Source organism: Lycorma delicatula, chromosome 9, assembly GCF_047948215.1.
Source record: "Lycorma delicatula isolate Av1 chromosome 9, ASM4794821v1, whole genome shotgun sequence".
Lineage (NCBI taxonomy): Eukaryota > Metazoa > Arthropoda > Insecta > Hemiptera > Fulgoridae > Lycorma > Lycorma delicatula.
The window spans coordinates 104,716,200-104,737,636 of record NC_134463.1 but is presented as its reverse complement, the minus strand read 5'-3'; the positions used below and the strand labels follow the sequence as shown (position 1 = coordinate 104,737,636).

General features: G+C 28.4%; 1 protein-coding gene across 1 annotated transcript in view; it reads left to right on the top strand.

Annotated features, from left to right (window-relative positions):
- The first annotated feature begins 672 nt into the window (after positions 1 to 672).
- Positions 673 to 21,437, top strand: part of LOC142330169 (uncharacterized) — an 84,993-nt gene continuing 64,228 nt past the window's right edge. The window contains exon 1 of the mRNA XM_075375276.1: positions 673 to 1,411. Within this exon, the coding sequence (XP_075231391.1) occupies positions 673 to 1,411 (739 nt within the window). The remainder of the gene's footprint in view (positions 1,412 to 21,437) is intronic.

Below are 21,437 nucleotides of genomic sequence, written 5' to 3'. Positions count from 1 at the left end.
GGTAGTAATTGTGAATAGAGTGACGAACCTTTTTTTGTGACGAACCCTTTTATTGACGAGGGTGGTTATACTAGTTTTTACTACCCCTTACGTATAATTTTTTTGTAAGGGTGAAATCGGTAGACTTTCGAAAAGTGTTGTGAATGATCGACGGGTGTGTGTAACCTTGACCGAGATCGAATTTAAAGAGGAAAGCGGCCGGGGTTTATGTGGGCAATAAAACTACCTAAAGGCAACGTTCCCGTAAGTTAAGCACCTCATAAAAATTAGTCGTTTATAGTATCGTTATGCGATAAAGTGAGCCGGATTAATGTGATTCGGGAATGGATATCTGTTTGAGCTAATCTTTGTGCTTTTATTTGTTTTGTTTGTTTATATCGACTCGCCGTTACTCCTTCCTGATTCATCTGCATCGTTTCGACGCTGTCCTATCACCACATGATTTCCGGTTGACCGTCCGATCGTCGTCTTCGATCCGTCCGGCCGGATCGATCTCCGGCTTCTGCTGTCGGACATCTCTTCGTTACAATTATCATCATCGGTGACCTCGTTGACACGGGGGTCGACGGCTCGTCTGGCGCCGTGTACGACGTCCAAAATGGCGTCGGATTGGGTACAGCCTGCACCGCAGGAACGACGAACGGATCTGCCGCCGGGGTGACTTGGTGGACTATGATGAACGGCAGTCTCTACGAAGAGAGCCCGCCGCCTCCTCAGCCCCCACCGCCCCCGGCCACGGCCACTCCTATCAAAACATCACCATCTTCCACCCCTATAACCACATCCTCTACCGCATCCACATCCCCTTCATCGGTAACCAGTAATACCGGCCCTTTACATGTCCCCGTCAAGAGGTTGTACAGCGAATGCGTCGATTCGGGTGTCATACGACATTCTCATCACGGATCGCAACCTTGGAACTACAGTCCTAACGTCGAAGGTCACCATGCGACACCCGCTTCCGCCTTCGATCAGTACAGCAGTAACACACCCACGTACTACAACCTCGCATCGGATACGGGGGCGGCGAGAGACGGTCGAAAACCGCCCCCGACAGCATCTGCCCTATCCTTCTGGTCGCCCGCTGCAGCAGGATCGACGCCCGAGTACAAATACTCCAGCACCGGCGGTACGCCGGGTACGTCGGCCGATTCGGCCGTATCCTGCCATCAGACGTTCTCTCAAACCTGGGGTACGTACCCGTACACCAGCGCCGCCAGGCACCACGATTCTCATCACCACCACCCTCACGCTCAACCGGTTTCCTACATAAGTCCGGCTGAGGACCGTAGGGTTACCGCAGCCATGGTGGCCGCAGAGAGTGCTGCTGGGTTTCCGCACGACAGCTACAGTACGCTTCGAAATTATGCAGCACCTGAGGCGGTACCGTCGACACCGTACCCTCCACCAGGTACCTTACTTACGTTATCTCATTTTCATTTTGTTATCGTATTAAAAAAATAAATATTAATAAAATAATACAATAATTAATCTATAGTAACTTACTTGAGAAATATTTTTTATAATTACAATAATAACGATTGACTTTGTACGTAAAAGTCTTCTCGATTGTTAGCAAAAAGTAAATATAACTATTCTACGAGCAGGGAGATGTAGATGAATTAAACATTTTTTTTTTCTGGATTGTATTAATTTATTTATTACTGAGGTAACACAAATATAATTTATAATAACGTAAAAATAACTGGTTTTTTTACAATTGAAAATTATTTACGTTAAACTTATTTTTTCTCAGATTACCGGAATTAAAATTTAAAAAAATTGTCTTATTAGGTCTAAAATTTTATAAATTATTTTTGATAATTTTACCTGTAAATTAACAAAATAAAATTTTTTCTTAAAATTTTTAATAAACATTTAATATAATGAAAATTTCGATTCGGAAGATTTGTAAGAAAGCTGTATTATGAATATTAAAAAGATATAAAATAATAACTATTGCAAGAAAAATGTTTGTTACAATTTTAATATTTTCATGTACATATAAAAAAACTGCTGTTACTGTGTTATAACTAATAAAAATTATTTTAATACTTTTGAAAATAGACTTAATGTGTGCTTTATGATATTGCTAGCTAATAAATTATCAGAAATAAGAAAAATCTTTTTGTTTGTATTTTAAATAAACATGTATATGTCTACACATGCTTACAAGTAGGCTATACATGCATCGTAAATAAAAACACAAAGGTCATTAACCTAATGAAAGTTATAGCGCTTAATAAAAATGTAATAAAAATTGTTTTACAATTTTTTAACTATTAGCCGAAGTTGTTTGTTTATTTATTTATTTTTTGTAGGGTTTTACCAGCTTTTTATTGTTATTTTTATTATTATTTATCTATAGGTTATGTGTATAACCTAGATAAATAGGTATAAACATTCTGCACTACAAAATGTTTCAGGTAAAATAATTACAAGATGTTAAAAAATAGTCATTTATCGCTTTTATTTCCCTAAATAACAAATATTATTTTGTTTTTGGTTTGTATTTTTTCAAAACTTTTAGGTATTTAGAAAATGTAAATTCTACTTCTATCATATGTTTCTGAATAGCCTAAAAATATATCTGCATAAAAGCTAACCTGTATTTAAGATTTTTTTATCGATTAAATATAGGCCTAATTAATAAATAAAGTTAATTAAAATATTATTTTATAAAATCTTTCATTTAATTAGAAAATATTTAAAAGTTTTATTGTTTTTCACGGTAAATATTAACAAGAAAACGTTTGCCGATAAACAAAACAAAAATATTTCTCAAGTATTAACTAGAATTAAGTGAATTTAAAAATAATTTTACTGAAGTTTTCGATAACATCATTTTTCTAGGTTATTATTAGCATTATTATTGCACCTGATCTCTTTTAATTTAATTTTTGTTTGTATGTAAATAGAATTTTTATTTTTTTGGTTTGTAATTTCTTAATATTATTAAATGTATTTAAGAAATATCTAAAAATTACCAATTTTACGGTATATGTTATCTTATAATTTGAATTGTTTGTAAATACAAGCAACTTATTAGATTTATGTAACATTTTATTCCTTTTAAGTTAATATTTTGAAGTATTATAAAAAATTACTTTGAGATTTTCTATAAAATAGTTTTATTTTTATTTAAAACAAAGAACCAAACAGATTTGAAGATATTATTTTGTATTATAATGAGAATTAAAAACAAAATGCTATACTATATATAAAAATATATATATATTTTAATTATTTTACCCAGATATCCTTAGTTGTGTTATTATATTTAAAAAAAGTTCATATTTACGGTAACAACCTGAACTATTTCTTTGCCTTTTAATTTGAATTGTATATAAATTATGTAGTATTTATATAAATAATTTGGTACGTAAAAAAATAAACGTAAAAACATTTATCTCATAAAAAAAACGGTTGAAAGTTTTTCTACCAGTAAGTATGTTTCTTTTCGTTTATTACAAATATTGCCTAATTATTTTATCAAAACGGATCTTAAAATAGTTCCAGTTATAATAAAAACATAAATGAGATGTTTTTATTTTTAAATTTACACACGTTTTAATAAACAAATAAATAAATAAATAAATATATATATATATATATATATATATGTAAATAGAAAACTTAACCGACGCCGATCGCTTTCATTAACTTTTGAGTTGTTTGTACTAAGTAGTGCATTAACAAAATTAAGTTTGTGTAATCTGTTTTGGTTTTAGCATTAACATTTATCTTTTTGTTATTTAATAACTAAACTTGTTTTGTGCGTGCTTGTGTGTTTGTGCGAGCGTGTGTATGTGTGCAATTATATATATAAATATATATCTACACTTGCTCATTTTAATAAAACGTTTTTTTTTAATTTTCATATTTCTTTTTGTTAGGTTTCACTATTATTAAATTAAAAAATTAAATTTATTATGATTATGTGCAAACTTTTTTTGTTTTTATTTAGGCCTAACGGAGTTTTAATGAATAATTTTTCTTACATTTCAGGTTAAAATTTATTATCTTTTAATATCGGTTTAGGTTGCTTTTATAATTCCGATTTGTTTGCTATTAAAATACAATTAATTTACCGTACTATGAAAAATATATCTTAGATTTATTAAAATATTACAACAAAAACAATAACCAAAATTTTCATGAAAATTTACTAAAAATATACTAAAATGTGGAAATTGTTAAATATTATGCCTAAATTAAATTTTCTAAAAAGCCTATAATAAATATATTACCTGGTCTAACGGAAACAAAAATTTACTGTTTATCCGTTGAAGTATTACGGGATAACCGTCAAAATAATTATTATGTCTTTGGTTGTATTTATACACAGGGTTTTTTTTTTTATAACTTTAAGTAAAACGTGTTAATTTTACATCTATTTTAACTTCTATGCTCGATTTTTCATTAAATTATTTTCAGTTAATACAAATAGTATAAATAATAGAAAAGTGAATAAAAGTGATTTTTCTCTACGAGAGTTCTCTTAATGAACGTTTTTATTAAGCGATAAAATAGTGAACATTTACTATTTTTTAGTCCTATAAAATTTTACGAGTTTTTTATTACAGATATTTAAAAAATTATTATAATAGTATTTATATAAATAATTTGGTACGTAAAAAAATAAACGTAAAAACATTTATCTCATAAAAAAAACGGTTGAAAGTTTTTCTACCGTTTTTCTACCGTATGTTTCTTTTAGTTTATTACAATTATTGCCAAATTATTTTTTCAAAACGTAACTTACAATTGTTCCAGTTATAATAAAAAAATAAATGAGATGTTTTTATTTTTAAATTTACACACGTTTTAATAAATAAATAAATATATATATATGTACATAGAAAACGTAACCGACGTCGATCGCTTTCATTAATTTCTGAGTTATTTGTACTAATTATATCTATCGTACACGAAAAACATATAAAAATTATAATGAAATACATCGATATAAAAATAAATTATAGGCTATACGTATATATATAAATGATTTTGGTGGTATTATATAATACATATTCTAATTGTTTTTAATAAACGAAAAATATAAATAATTAAAAATTATATATTTTAACGAAGGATGTATTTCGTTTTATATGAATAGGAAAAAATCCAACGGAATAAAATAAATAAATAAATAATTCAAAGATAGTATGTAACTCTGCAAATTATATTGAATTATATATAAGGTTTTTTTGATTGTCCCTTCTTGTTATTATATTTTTTCAGTGTTGTTGCTTATTAAGAAATAAACTTGAGAAAAAGAGTGTGGTAAAAAAAGCTGCCGATTATTATTAAAGTTATATACTCGTGTATATATATATATTTATTTTTGAAAATTTATTTACCGATGAATAAGATATAAAATTCTAATACGTGTAAAATTAAATAATTAATTATTTAATCGACAGCAACAGTGCAATGAGTTAAAAAAATTGCAAAAGTATAAATACGAAAACAAAATCCCGATGAAGTTTTTGACGGTTATTAAACTCGTTTTTGTCATGTTCCTTCTTGTTTACATCACAGATAAAAATAAACACGAACTTAATCGGATTTCTTACAGTATTATTATTATCTTTATTATTAATAAAATAATTTATTTTCTGAATTTTATCAGTACCCTTTAAAATAAAATTCTTGGCTAGATATATACTAACAATAATTTTCATTATTCTTTTGTGTGTTAATAATAAAATAAAACTATCCAAGCTAATTTTCTGATGTAATGCTTTCATAATAATCGGATATAAATTCTGTTTGATTTTATAATTAGTTAAAATTAAAAAAAAAAAAAATCAAACCGTTGGTAATCGCTTCAATTTAAACATATCCGAATGTGTAGTCTTTATCGTTATTCAATTTTGAATATTTTGTGTTTTAATACAAAACTTTTCAAAATGGTTATTAAAATTTTAAATTACTCTTATTATTTAGTAGAATATTTTTTGGAAATTATAAACCTATCGCAGTTTGAAGTTTTTTTTAATTAACTATAGATTAACTAATTCTACGGAAGTTTTTTTGTGTTTTTCAATCTAGTTATAATTATTAATTAATTTAGGTTTTCTTTTAAATTAATCGATCGATCATATTAAGTAGGTTTAAGCGGTAACCTAAAAATTAATCTGTAGTAAAATTTATTGTTAAAAAAAAAACATTAAATTTTACGCATCACTGTATAATTTGTATTAAAGTTATTGAATATATTTAGCGTATATAATCAATGCGATTAAATATGAAAAACAATTTGTATTTTAAATACGTTCATCGAGTTTTATAATTTAAAAAGTTGTAGGAAAAGGATTTGTAGTTTCTGAATGTACTTAACAAAATGTTTTTATCTACTATACTAAGCGATTAATCTTACAATGTAATAATGGTTTTAAAATTTTTTCATTGAGATAAGTTTTTGGGGTGTCCAACTAATCTGCTTTTATACCGTTTAATCTCTTTGACTTTTTTTTAATATGTCTGCATAGGTACATGTAGATATTCATTTTGATAAAAAAAATATGTAAAGGAAGTATTTTAAACCAATAATTTGACAGTTTAATATTTTTTATAGGTTTATAATATTTAATAATAAACCTCGTGATTATAAAATACTAATAAATCTTTATACCGATTTATTTATTTTATTATCGTGATATAAATATACTTCTTAAAACGTACTATTTAAAATTCAGACCGATAATGTTTTTAACCTGAGTTTTCGATTCGTGTTTACAATGTTTTATTTTTTTCAATCGTGCAAGACGGTAGCTCACCGGGCGGTCAACAATTTAATAGTATTGTATAGTAATCTATAGTATTACAGGTCGTTTCCCTATTCAGATTGTGTAAAAATATTTTATCAATTCCAATAAAATGTTCGTATATAAGACAAAAAACCAGTTTTTCTTTTATACTCGGCTTCTGTGTTTTAAAATCGTTTAAATTAATGTCTTTTTCTTTGGCCATGTGCCATACTAAAGTTAAGCGGTCATCATCCGAGCGCTATTTATCTCACACAATTCAACTCTACATATATATGTTGTTTTGCGTGTATGTGCGTGTGTGCGTACAAGAATTTATTTTTATAAAAGCATTCCTTTTTATATTAAATGACGGTGTAAACAATTTATTATAGTTATTAATTTTCGGAAGTCGATGATTTTTAATCAAGTTTCACGATTAAACTGTCGTTTAATTTTTCCCGTGTTTTTTATAATCTTTCTTTAATAAGGTAAATTTGTGACTAAGATACAAACTAAAGATACGTTTTGTCTTAAAATTAAATAAAACACTAGACTACAGCTGTACACAAAGAGGTTCAAATCAAAAGACCTATTTATTTATATTTTTATCGGTGTAAAATAATGAATTAAGTAGAAGTAGATCGCGTCAAGAAAGAGCACGATCAAAATTATAAGAGATGTGATTAAAGTCCGTATTAACTATTAAAAGTATAAAACGTGACATAATATTAAGCGTAAAAATTATAAATTAAATATTACGTAAATTTTGGCAAAATGTATTATTTATTTAAAATAAATAAATTATACGCTGATATTCAAATAACTCTTTTTAGAAAATAAAGAAAAATACATATAATTTTTTAAAAACATATATAAAGTTAAATCATATATAAGTTTTTAAACATATGTAAGTATATTTTATACGACACAACAAACTGATATATTATTTATTATTATTATTATTATTATTATTATTATTATTATTATTATTATTTGTACAAACTATAACAATTTGAAATAAACATTCGTAAAATATTCTTGCTTTTATGTTGAACAATATCATTCGTAGTTTTGTAGCTAATATTTGCCTCCAAAATACTTAAATATTTTCCTTAGGAACGGTTGTGTCAATTTTAATGGAAAAAAAAATTTAACAAAAACAAGCAGCACGATATTCATCGACTGTTTAGTCGACACATTGAGCTGGAATATATCAGCCGATTAGTTTTTAACTGTACATTTTATCTAAGTTTTTGCTCGATTAATTTTTATTTTTACACGTATAACCGATTCTCCAGCAAAATCTTTAGTAGTGCGCTTTTTAGAAACGTATTTATCATGAAGTAGAATATTTTAGAAATTATTCTTACATTTGCAGTATTCTACAAAAAAATATATTTGGTGTTAATTACCGTTTGCGTTACCTTTATTATAACCTAGAAGTTAGGCTATAGCTCGATTAGGTTTTCACGTGAAGATACAGTACGTATTTTTACTCAAATGTTAATAAATTTTAATTCGAGAAAGAGTTGCGTTTTTACCCGGAATAGCTGTTTATTAAACAAAAACATATTCAACTTGATGCACTAGTTACTAGGCAACATTTGTTTGTTGTATAGAACAGTCCTAAAACGTATTTGGAGCTACGGGAACAGCTGTGGACTACTACAATCAAGAGTAACATTGACATCGCTCAGCGATTTCAAAATAAGTTATTGAGAACAATAAGAGAGGCGCCGGTTTACAAGAGGTTTAAAAAAAACACTGAGATAGTGTTCGGAGTGCCAAGCGTTCGAGAGGAGATACGATTCAATATCGAATACAAAATGACTGAACAGTCATTCGAGCTGGCTCGCAGTTAACCTCTTGGATAATAGCGAGGACGTTCGGCGCCTAAAGCGGCTGCAGGTGTTGGAATTGTAAGGTTCTTCGAGATTTGAGTGAATCTACTAAATTGGGTCGTTATTTTTCGTAAAAATATCTCGTTTTCATCGTATTTTATTTTAACTATTTATTTATTTATTTTTTTCTCTTTCTGTTATTTCTTTGTTCGGTTCATTTTTTGTGATCCTTTGTGTAACTGTGAGATATGCTTCTTGGTGTTTTTCTGTTTTATTTTTATGTTATGGACTTCATCGATGTTCTAAGGACACATCAGTGTATTTAATCGTTTATCTTTATTATATATTCGAGTGAACCGTATAAGATGTGTATACATTTGTAAACATGCCTGTGTGTTCACTTATAAGTCTTAAGAAGTTTCAACGGAGACCTGTCTTCGCATGTCATTTGTTTACCGTAAACAAATTTACTCGTGGTTCCGATCGATCGGGACCGGTTGTAAATAAAAATAACTTTACGGCAAAAAAACTATTGTACAACTTAAATTAATATTTGGCCGTGGCAAATATTAAAAACGGAAATATTGTTTTATTTAATGATAATGGACAGGGGAAATAGACTCAGAACATTTTAATTTTTTTTCCTTTTCTTCTTTTTAATTAAAAATAAAACGTCAGTTGATACAATGCATTTTAACATAAATTATTAATGTGAAAAAATAATTACCGTTTGCTTAAGATATATAGACAGTAATTAAGTTACTTATATCTACGATACTAGTTAGAAAATCTAATTTGTAACTTATTACTCTTATAAATCGATATATTCTAATAAAATTTAATTATACATCAAGTTTTTTAAAATTATCTTTACGGAAGGTATTCTAATTTCAGAATATCACATCATATTTTCAAAAATCGTCCGGTTTTTTAGAGAAAAAAAGTTTAAAGGAGTTAATAAAGTTCTATGATATCGAACTTGCGAACTTGGAACTCGATTATCGATAATTTTTACTTCCTTGTACGAAGTAAAGAAAGTATTATGATTGCGAAAAATATCGGTTTTCAGATTTCAGTAGAGATATCCATTTTGACCATCCGTGAATCCATTTTAACTAGTTTCGGCGTGACATCTGTACGTACGTATGTATCTCCAACAACTTAAAAACGGTTAGCCGTAGGATGTTGAAATTTTGGATTTAGCACTGGTGTAACATCTAGTTGTGCACCTCCTCTTTTGATTATAATGGGCTGGACGAAAACTATCCAAAAAAGCCCAATTGGATTTTGGACTTTTTTTTAACCACAGTAATAAGCCCTCTTTGAGAGATTTTCAATGATACATCATAATGGTACGTATTTTCATCGGTTAAAGTTAAATAAAACTTTAATTAATGAAATATTTGGATCTTATAAGGAAAGGCACATAGGTTCGAATCAGACTTCATCTCCTTTTTTTTTAACTTTATTTTCTTTAATTCAAATATATTGATTTATTAATAATTATCATCCCCGTGATTATAAAACAATTTTACAATAAATAGTTATTCAATAATGAATTAAAAAAATAAAAAAAATATGAAAAAATCAGAAGTTGTAAGTGAAATAAAATTTTATGTACTTTTAAAAATATGTATGTGTAATTTAATAGGCGTACAAGGAAGTCATGCGGTATCCACATCAGATTTTTTCTTTTTACTTTCCTAATTACTATTTTATTTAAACTAAATTATTAACAGAATAAAAAGTTTAATGTTTAAGAAGAAATATCCCTGAGGTTATTTCCTTCAGTTTTTATTTGGGGGTTATTTTATTTCTCATGTTTTATACGAAATAAGTTTTAAATAAAAACATAAACTATATTATGTAATTTAATTAAGAATTCTTAGCCGATTAATATTAATGTTTGGTGTACTTAAATAATCTTAATTATTTAAACTACAAAGCTCTGGTTAACGGTAGACATTTAGTCGGGTTAAAATTAATATTACCCGTGAAATTTGATCGTTATGATTCAGTTAAAAGACCACTTTATTGCAATTTGTTTGTCTGAATCCGGTCAAGATTCAGTTAAAGTTAGAGCATAATTGATCGTGCGAACAGCCTCTTGAAGTATTTATAGATTTAATACAAAAATTAAATAATTTATTCTATATTTAAGAAATAAAGTTTTCAAGTTACAGTACATTTTAAAGTATTTTTAGTTAAAGTATAAAAAATTAAAACTAATTATAAAAAATTAAGTCTGCAATATAAAAAAAATATGTAACTAGAAAAATCTATAAAAACATTTTAAATGGTATCCTAACGATTCAAACTTAAAAACTATTCTTAGGCCTAACCAGTCAGATGTAACCTATCTATTTTTATAAGTTATTTAACCGGATCAGAACCGTATTGCTTAAATATAAATTATATCATTTTTCTTTTGTCTTTATATTCAGACTACATTAAAAAAAATATTTGTAAAGAATAATAATTAAAGTTATAAGAATTATTTCAACAACTATAAATAAGTAAAGTACGTAATAAAAAATATTTATAAAACCATCATTTTTATTCTTACTTGTACAGAAGAGTTTTTGAAAATAATATATTTCAGGGAAAATTTGAAAAACTAAATTTTGTTTTCAGTGCACATATATATAATCTACCTTTACGTTATAGATTGAAATTTTCTAATTAAAATAATTTTTATGCCATAAGATAGATATATATGTATGTTTTAATTAAAATTTCTCTTGAAAACTAATAATTTTGTTATAACATCATCATTTGGTCAACCAGTTATGTAGGTCACAAGCAAATACGATTATGTAAGCTTTCATATCTATCTATATTTCTTTTCAATAATTTTTTTTTACATTATATAGATTATTAAAAAAAAATATTTTTCGATTGTTTTAAATTTTTTTTTCTATAAACCGTTAAATTTATTGTGGAAATTAATTTCTATTGAATGCCACAACATAATCAAATTAATACCTTTTTTTACCATCCAAACCTTCTGCTACATCTAAATGACTGCAAAAAAGCGGTGAATAAATTAAGAAAAATTGCATATAACTATTTAAGTATTCTTTTTTTTAATAAAAATAATAAATAAATAAATAAACTTAATTATGAAATTTATCTTATATTACGTATCTAAGATTCCTTTTTTGACTAATTCCTATTATTGCCAAACCCAGTTAATTTATTGTAAGTTGAACGAACGTGTATAAAATGACAAACAGGTGTTAGTTTTTATTTTTTATTTTTATTCTCTTCTCTTTCCCCTTAAAAGGTTAATCGTCCAATATCATAATTTTCTTGCGAGTTCTATTTTGATAATTATTTTTGTTAGGGTCAGTCACTTTTTATACCCTGTCTAAAGGTTCGTCTTATTTTTTGTTTTATTTTTTTAAAATGACGTTAGTGCTTAAAAGAATAATTAAAATATATAAAAACTATGTAAACGAGTACAGATAAAATGTTTTATAAACCAAATAAACATTTTATGAATAGTACAAACTTGGAAGAAATCGCCTTTAAAAACCGGACCCAACCCTCCATATCATTTACTTGGTAATTCGGATATTTAAATATCATATATTCTGTTAGGTTATTTGTTACTTTTTTATAATTCCTTGAGGTTCAACATATATTTAGTGTGTATTTTTTAACAGTTTTTAAACAGGAAACGGTTTTCAGTATAACATGTCCGTTTAGTTTAAAGTGAAAATCTCTACAATTTTCGGTTGATCGCGTTTATAACAGTCAAATGTGTGATGAAAACAGATTCAGATCTGATGGGGATCTCGAAAATGTAACCTTTGTCCTTGAGATATTTTGGGAGGACTTTAGAATAACATTCTCGCAAAGTAATTTAGCTTTTCAGAAATATAATTCATTACTTACGGTGGTCAAATACTTGACCATTTTTCCTTATTATTCACGAGCAGAATTTTTTATCCTCTTTATCTTAGTTATTTATTTATCTTTATTTCTTATCTCAATTTTGTCTAGTGCTCTCAGGTTTTTAGGAATTTTTCCGATTAAAAGAAATTTTTTTCTCGTCTAATTTTACAATAATTCCCTAATGATTATATTGCAGCATGCAAACCGGTAGTAAAAATACAGATGTATAGAGATTTATAAGTATTTTATCTGATCAACTGATAGATGACCTATTGAAAAGGGAAATTCATATAAATTTCTGGGTGGTTTTTGAAATCGTTGGACATTTTGGAAGGCTCATGTGTCTCAATGTAGCTATGACCAAGACAGAATTGATGCGATCCCTTTCATATCAATTTAATGACCTTACGATAAAATATATCAAGAAAAAAGAGATTATTATACATATTTTGTCTAATTTTTCTCTAATATAAAAATTATATTTTTTAAATTATTGTATAAGTGTGCGTTTGTAAACTAACGTTTTTTAATGAGGCAAACAGTAAAATTATGAAATTAATACTTCTGTTTTTTTTTTTTTACCGTGGAATCGTACTACTTCGTTTAAACCATTGCAAACAAAAGGGTAAATAAAGCGCAAAAAAATTACTTATTTATATAGTTTTAAATTTATAACCGTATTAAATTTTGTTCATAAGTAAAACATTATCAGATTTTTAGGACGATTTCTATTTTTAAAGAAGTTCTCTATAATTCCGTGAATACTTAAAATTGATTTTTCTTGAAAAACAACAATTTAGAAAAAAAATATTTCCGATGATTTGCAAACATTTTTGTGTTCTGTACTTAAACTGAACATGTGCTTTCTATTATTCTCTGTTGCAGTAGATCTCTATCATAATTTTTTTAACGATTATTTTATTAGAAAAAAAAAACCAATAAAAATAACGGGTACTTATTTAGAGGTACTAATATAAATTTATTTATAGTTTAATTTTTTTATTATTTAAAAAAATATATATACATATATTTACCATTATCTGCGGTTGCAGAAAAAAAAAATCAAAAATTTATTATTCCATAATGAATATTTATAAATTTTATAAAAATTTTATTTTTTTTTGAAAAAAAAATAATTTTGAAATTTATTGTATCGGAGATAAATTTAGAAGAAATTACGATTTAGTAATTATCGGTATTTAATAAGATTTCAAATCATGTTTTGATGTGATGAATCAATAATATCTTTAAATTATTAATACGCTATAATAAGGTAAGAAGAATTAGGAGGTACCGATTTAAGGTGTTTAAAAACGTAGCTTGAATTTTAAATTAATTTTTTGTTTATATGTTACATTGTACGGAATAATAAATTTAATATATATTTATATTAAATTATAGCATAAGAAGGCGTATATAAATAAAATATATCGAAACGTAAATAAGAAATTATTACGTCAAAATTTAATTCAAACGTTATTTGTATTCGATCGTTAAATATTATAAAATAACTTAACTGCTTGACTAGAATTCATAAAGTGAAAGTAAACTTAACAAAAGGGTGTACGCTGAATATTTCCGGGAAAGACAGAGAAACTTATTATATGAATGAGAAGGAAAAAAGAATTTAAAATGAGTAAAAAAAGAAGAAAAAAAGGTTTGTTAAATAAGGATGGTAAAAAAGATCGAGGGTGAAATAAAATAAGAAAAAGCAACGTCTAGAAGAGTTTGGTATGAGGAGAAATCTTGGTGGTATGTGCTTTAGTAGGAAGGGGAAACTTGGGGAGGTTTCAGTATCTTCATTCACAGATCAGTATTTTTCTTTCTTTCTTGTGTAATATAATCAGTTTTGTGTTACAATATGACTTTTGTAATCAATTTGCATAAATTTAATAAAATAAGAAACATTTTCCGTTTATCTTTTTTTTTACACATTAAATATAATAATTTAATATTCCATCTAAAAGACAGAAATAAATTACCTAGTTTATGTAATTTTTATAATAATTTTTAATAAATAAATTATGTAGATTATATCCGGAAGGGGTGAGTGTTTTGGTTCAAGGATGAAAAAGGAACTGTCTCGCATTTTCTTGGAATAAATGTAAAAACATCAGTTAACTTTAATTTAGAATAGCCTTTAAAAATAGAAAAAATAATTTAGAAAAAAGTTTTCATAATCTATTATAAATAGATTATGTACCTAAAATAATTATATTAAACTATGTATGAAAATAAAATTAATAGTTAAAAAAAACGATAACTGAAAAATAAGTTTTTCAGTTGTCTTATTTTTTTATTAATGAACGCTTTCAATGTGGATTTTGTACGTTCCGGGTTTATTTAATACAATTTAAAAAAAATTATCATCAGAATTTGTATAATCGTTCTTTTTTTAAAAGGAATTATGTTAATTTAAATTTACTTTAATATAAAAACTGGTCTGAAGATAAAAAAGATTTTTAAAGAATTAATTACTAATTGCAGTGAAATGCATAATAATGCCTTTTTTGTACACTTTTTTAATTTATGTAGATTTGAAGCCAATAATTTGTTAATGTTAAGACACACGGTTCTAATCTGTTAGTTAATTTTGGTATTGGAAGATTTGTTTTAATTTCTCGAAGGATTTACATGAGAAATATTGTATATTTAAGAGCTTATATAATAAATATGTATGTGTGCACGCGCGCGCGTGTGTGTATTAATGATAAAACGTTAGTTGTACTTCCATATATAGCTAAACGATGTGTTCTAATTTTATTTGCAAATGAAGTGAATTTGACTATTCTAAAACAACCTATCTAACAAAAAGTGCTAAAATTTCTTACAGTGAACAGAAAAATTTTACTATTATCAGTAATGAATTCGACTTGATTATTCCAAGAAAATTTTATTGCCTAATTAAGGTTTAAAAATTTAGTACAATGAACAACAAAATACTACTGTTAAGAATAATAATAACAGATAAAATCCCTGTCAAAGTCTAAACCCACCCGTGTCAATGCGATCTGAGCACACTTCCGGGGCGAACAAAGACCTGGTATTTCTGTTACTTTTACTTATGTCGGCCAATGGTGTTGCTCAGGCGCTACCCTGTGGAGTACGGGATTGGCTGTCCCAAACTGTCCGAACAGGTCGTAGGTTGTGCTCTCGGTTCCCCTGCTTTCAGTATAGTAGGGAGATATTACCGTGATCTGTTTTCGACAACGTTGGGTGGCGTGCAAATTGGCAGTGGTTATCCTTCCAGCGGTGGTATCGGGCTGAAAGCTGATGTGAGTTTGCTCTGCCGAAGTTTTGCGCCGCTCAGTCGGTCCTTGGCAGGGATTGTTCCACGGGTAAGGGTATCAGAGTCCTTACTACTAAGAGCGAGACCTGGGATGCTGATATAAGGGATCAGACAGTACGTGACATTCCGGACCGGGTTAAATCTGTTGCTGGCGGCTGACTGAGTGAACCCAAGCAGGATCAGTGAACCGGGACACGCCCCATTGTCTCTCCACTCGCACCTTGCGACATATTGATCGTATCGCTTCATTCCTGAAAACTTCCACAATTTCTGTGGCAGAGAGTCCACAAAAAAACTCTCGTCAAGGAGAGCCTTTGTCTTTGCAAATGAAATGAAAGAAGAACGTTAAGTTTAATAGTGCTGAGAAGAAGGTCCGAACTAAGTTTTGACCAAAGTGTAACGAAGAGTATTTGAAGTGTAATGAAAATTTCTCCAAAATATTTGGTGATAAAGAAAAATGAAGCAGATGATTTTATTAATATCAGTTCTTCTGTGATTCACATAAGTGTGATCACAGAAGCTGCAGTAGGATCTGTTAAGGAGACAAGGAAAACTGCTATGGGACTGTTTATTGAAGCCGCTAACCTACTACCATCACGGCTTCTCGGTTTGAGAGAAGATTGGACTTTTAAACATCGAGGTTATGTCACAATATACGCTAAATATCTCCAGGGAATCGCGTGCAGGGATTTTCTGAACTGTAAAGAAGACGAAATTGTAGAGGAACTCTATGGACAAGGAGTTATTATTGCATATCGATGACTGAAGACACAACGAAACGGAGATGTTCCATTCATTCCAACTTCACTGCGGAGTTTTGGATGTCAGAAATTTGGATATACAGCGGCGATGCATTAGGAAACAGATCTGTCCTTTTGGTGGCCCTCTGTATCCGGATGACGCGAGAAGAAATTCGCTGATCTATGTCGACTGTCACGGGCATCACTTTACGAGTCACAAAATCGTCCATTTTATTAGAAGAAAATAGCAGTCCAGGAAGTAAAGACCATTCAAAAAGTCAGCTACTTCAAATCTTGAGAAATCGTGCTCAACAGATCACTGAATTTTGCATGTTATACTCACGTTGCTGCAGCTTTACGGCTTTTTAACCAAAGGACATAATCTCTGAACTTGTACCAGCGCTAGTGAACTCATTCAAACGTATCATTAATGACAAATTTAAAAGTCGACCGATTAGATAGACTAGTCCAAAGCCGACGTAGAAAAAACAGCTGTATCCAAACAAACAATCGATACAAAACCGAGCAGTGAGCCTTCGACCAAGGTGAAGGAAAGCAAAGCTAAACCGCGAAAGTTTGAACGTAATGCAACAGTTTGTTTGAAAAAAACGGTAAAAGTTAAATAGAGAAAATCCCCAGTCAAGGAATTCAGCAAAGAAGACGACGACGTGATTTAGCAAGACTTCCTGGAAACAGAGGTGAGGACGTCAAGAGGATGGAGAAAAGAAAGAATAAAAGGTTGGTCTAAGCCTAAGCGTTTTTTAATATATTAGTAGTTATTTAATAATATTAATATTATTTCAGATTATAAAATAACCGGTAAATATTTATATCGGTTTGTATTTCTTATTTTTTAAATTAGTTTTATTAAAAGCCAACTTGTTTTATCTACTTGTGCTTTAAACTATCGTTTAAATTCATTGAATTTCTTTGTAGTAAAGATGTAGAAGAGTAAACTAAGTTGTTTTTATATGAGGTATTGTTTTATAAGGCCCAGATTTATTTACAAGATCATTATTTAATTAATGAAGTCTACATAAAGAAAATTTGGGATTAACCGACGTCCAGTTACTAGATTCCTTTAAAACAAAGCTTTCTAAAGTTAGAAAATTGTTATTAAGTTGTTAAATGAGATAAGATTTTCTTAGTGATATAAAGAAATTATTAAGGTATAAAAATCGTTCATTTGTAATTTTAGGATAACAAAGCCTTAAAACTTTTTTATGGTAATTTCGTTAATTTAGACGTCGGGTTTTTTATATTTTTATGTTTAAAAAATTTCAACGAAAGTTTTAGATACTCACAATAACTTCGTAACAAAGAAAATCACTAGAAGGATGATAAATATGGAACACGTACAACTTTCTTCATCTAATGGGAAAGCGGGTGATTTTATCCCAGAAACTGGGATAATTATTGATAATATGAATAATATCGTTATTATGCTGTATAATATAAATATATAAATAGTTTCCATACTGTAATTCGATGAAATATAAGTATATATATATATATATAAATTTTCAGAAACTTTTATCTTTGATTGCACACAAACGACTTCAGAATAAAAATGCCGATCAGAATAATAATAGCGGAGTATTAGTGTTTCGGCCTTTCATTCCAAGGTTCCAGGTTTGAATTTAATTCAGCATGGCATTTTTCATATCCTACAAAAGCCCATTTTTGCGTGCAAGCTTTAAAGTTTCTGTAATGAAGTAAAAAAACCAAAACTTAGATGTTCAGGTATAAACAAGAACATTTGTCTTCAAATAACGGTATAATAAAGGTTCTATAAATAAATATTACATTTTCTCAACTCAAGAAAAACTTCACGTAGAAAAATTTATTAAATAAAATTATAATTTTATCGTATATAAGACGTTTCTAAAAACAGATACACAGATTATCATAACTTGACTACAAAGTTTTTTTTAATACCGATTGACTACAAAAAAAATTTGTTTTATAATATCTACCCCGGTCTTTCATATCATCGTGCCACATGCTAATTAACTAAGATACAGGAACGAGTAGTCGTAGTTAATTTTTTCGATAGTAATGATGTTCATTGTACTAACAGTCCCTGTGGTGAACAAAGTGAAGATATCCGGCGAAACCTTCGCTTCTTGATATACGTAAGATTTACAGAACTTTCAAAAGTTTCCGCTGATCTTTACGGCAGAGCGGGAGCGTTTCGGTCTTTCATCCCGATGTCCCTAGTTCAAATCCCGGTCAAGCGTGGTATTTTTCATACGCTAAAAGTTTCCGTTTTCATATTCCTACGTACAAGGTTTATTTCGTAAGCTTTTTTAGTGAATTAATTCATCAGTAAAAAAGAGAAGAAATTTAGCGGCGTTATAAGCATTACCGAATGAGTAATCATCGAATTTCCGAAGAGTAAAAACGTATAACTTAATGAATTATTAATACGATTATCGAAAAACCCACGCTTACTAGGAGTTTGACGTGAAAGAGTCGTTATCTTAAAATCAAAGTCTATATTAAGTTTATTGCTGTTAATAAAAAATTTACACGAAAATAAATTCTTATTTTCTGCTAACAAACAAGTAACGTAAACTTACATGTAGTCTATCTGAATTCTTACATTTGGAAATCGCTAAGTTTCAGTTAACTATTCCCTATTTTAGAAGTAGAAATAGCTAACTGAATAATAATTATATCTGTCAATTACTACTAACTAAAAAACCAAACTGAAACGGTTAACTTTCACTTCCTTTATTTCCTTTAGTTCTAGGGATTTTTTTTACACAAAACCCCATCTCTTTTAAGTAATGCTAAAATATATACTATTTTTCTTTTGAATTATAACATCCTCCACATATATATATAACCTTTCATTTATTGTAAACTATGTTCTACTTTTACAAACTATGACAATGTAACTTTCTCCTTACCCTTTCCTTTTTGTTGTGTTAGGTCAGTTAACTCCAATATTGTATCCGTCTTCGGAAACAAATCTACTAGTAAATATTATTCTGTATTAGGAAAAAAATATTAAACAAATATTCCTAACAAGAAGTTATACAACTTATCACGGTAAATTTATTATTATTTTATTGCGGTAAAATCGAGTTACATTAGGTCAGTAATAAAACTTACTTTCTAATCTAAGGGGTCACCGGTTCGAGTCCGGCTTAGATTGATTAAAATTTAAACAACTCACTTCGTCTTCGTGATATACCGATAAAAAATATTAATTTATCATCAGTAATAATTTATTAATCAACCGTTTCACCTTTTTAAATATTAATTTAAACCCGTCTTATGAATTTTCTTCACAACAGTTGTATAGTATAAACTTATAATGTTCTAACGCTATTCATTTTAGCCATCTGTATTTTGCAGATTCGTTTACTTCCATATCTTTTCATTTTTTCAAATAAATTTTAATTAAAAAAAAATTAGATTTTAAACAAAACGGCAGCTTTATCTACTTGTTGAAATGTTTTTATCTATTGGCTGGTAGATTTCATTAGTAACTACCACTGCTTATCTTGTTGATCTATAATTGTTTCAACAGAAGCTATTACTAGAAGTTTTATAAGAAAAAAAAAAGTAATAAGAGTATTAAATAAACCTTATTAGTACGTCCTCCAAAGTTTATTAAATGTAATATATGGTTGGGATATTGGAGTTATTTTTTGTTTGCGATTATATGTTTCACACCGTTAATCTTGTTATAATGGTGAATTATTTTTTTCATCCTGCACGTTGATAATACTGCTTTTTTTTAAAAGCTCTGTTTTACTCCACAAAGTTTTTTTATCATTATATATCTTTATTTGAAGCCGTTTCCTGTATACGGATTACAAAACCATATTTTTTTTTCCTATCCTTCTAATAAGATTTTCACATATATAACATACGTAGAATCTTTGCAAAAACGATTAGTTCTGGATAAAATTAGTGTTAGCAGTATTTTCTGATAGCAGTGTACGCTATTATTGTTTTAAATATTGATACTGCATGAAATGTTATCGTAATTAAAAAAACAGGCTTATGGCACGAATATTATTGTTCGCTTTACAATAAACGTTATAATATTGCCGGTGACCGGCAAATGAAATGCGAAAAACCTTCTACTCGTATATAAGGTAAATTATTAATATATTACTTATACAATTATAAAAGTTTGGATTAATTTCCTGAAAATTCACTTTTATTCTAAAAATAAGTATGTAGGTAAAATAATTTAAGACAGATATTTACGATTCACCGACTTAAAATTTTTTATAGATTCATATAACGTGTAAATTTGGGAGAAATGAAAACCGCTACAAATTTTATTATTTTTCAATTTATTTAAATTTATTTTAAATAAATTTATTATTATTTCAAGGGGGCGAGGCTGTACAGCAAGATCACCTGTACAGCAAGGTCGTAATCTCGAGATTTTGGCTATTGTCTTATTTTTCTTAGGCGCATTTGTTAACGATTAAAAAATAATATTTGCAAAAAAACATTTTGCAAAACACTCCCGCCTCAAATAATCCTCTAAAATACTCTAAATAGTTTAGCGGATAAGCGGGTATACTGCGTCAATAGTATCCCCTCTCACCACAAGGAGCGCTAGTGTAGCACTGACGTACAGCTGTTGTAGTCGTCTTCTATGTTGCGACGCCACAGGTGAGCGGTAGAATTAAATAAATGAATAATATTTAAAGTGTAAAAAATTATTTAAAGTTGCCGCTAGTACCGCCACATCCGTGCGAATGAAATACGGTATTCGCGTGCGCTTACCGCTTTCAGCTTATTGCTGTAATTTAACGCTTGCAACATAAATTTAGCATCTAAATTAACAAAAAGCCTCCCGGTAAAGCTGATTAGCGTTCTGGTACATCTTGTGCCAAATAATGTATAGGTAACGCACGTATCGATAATTATCACGCAG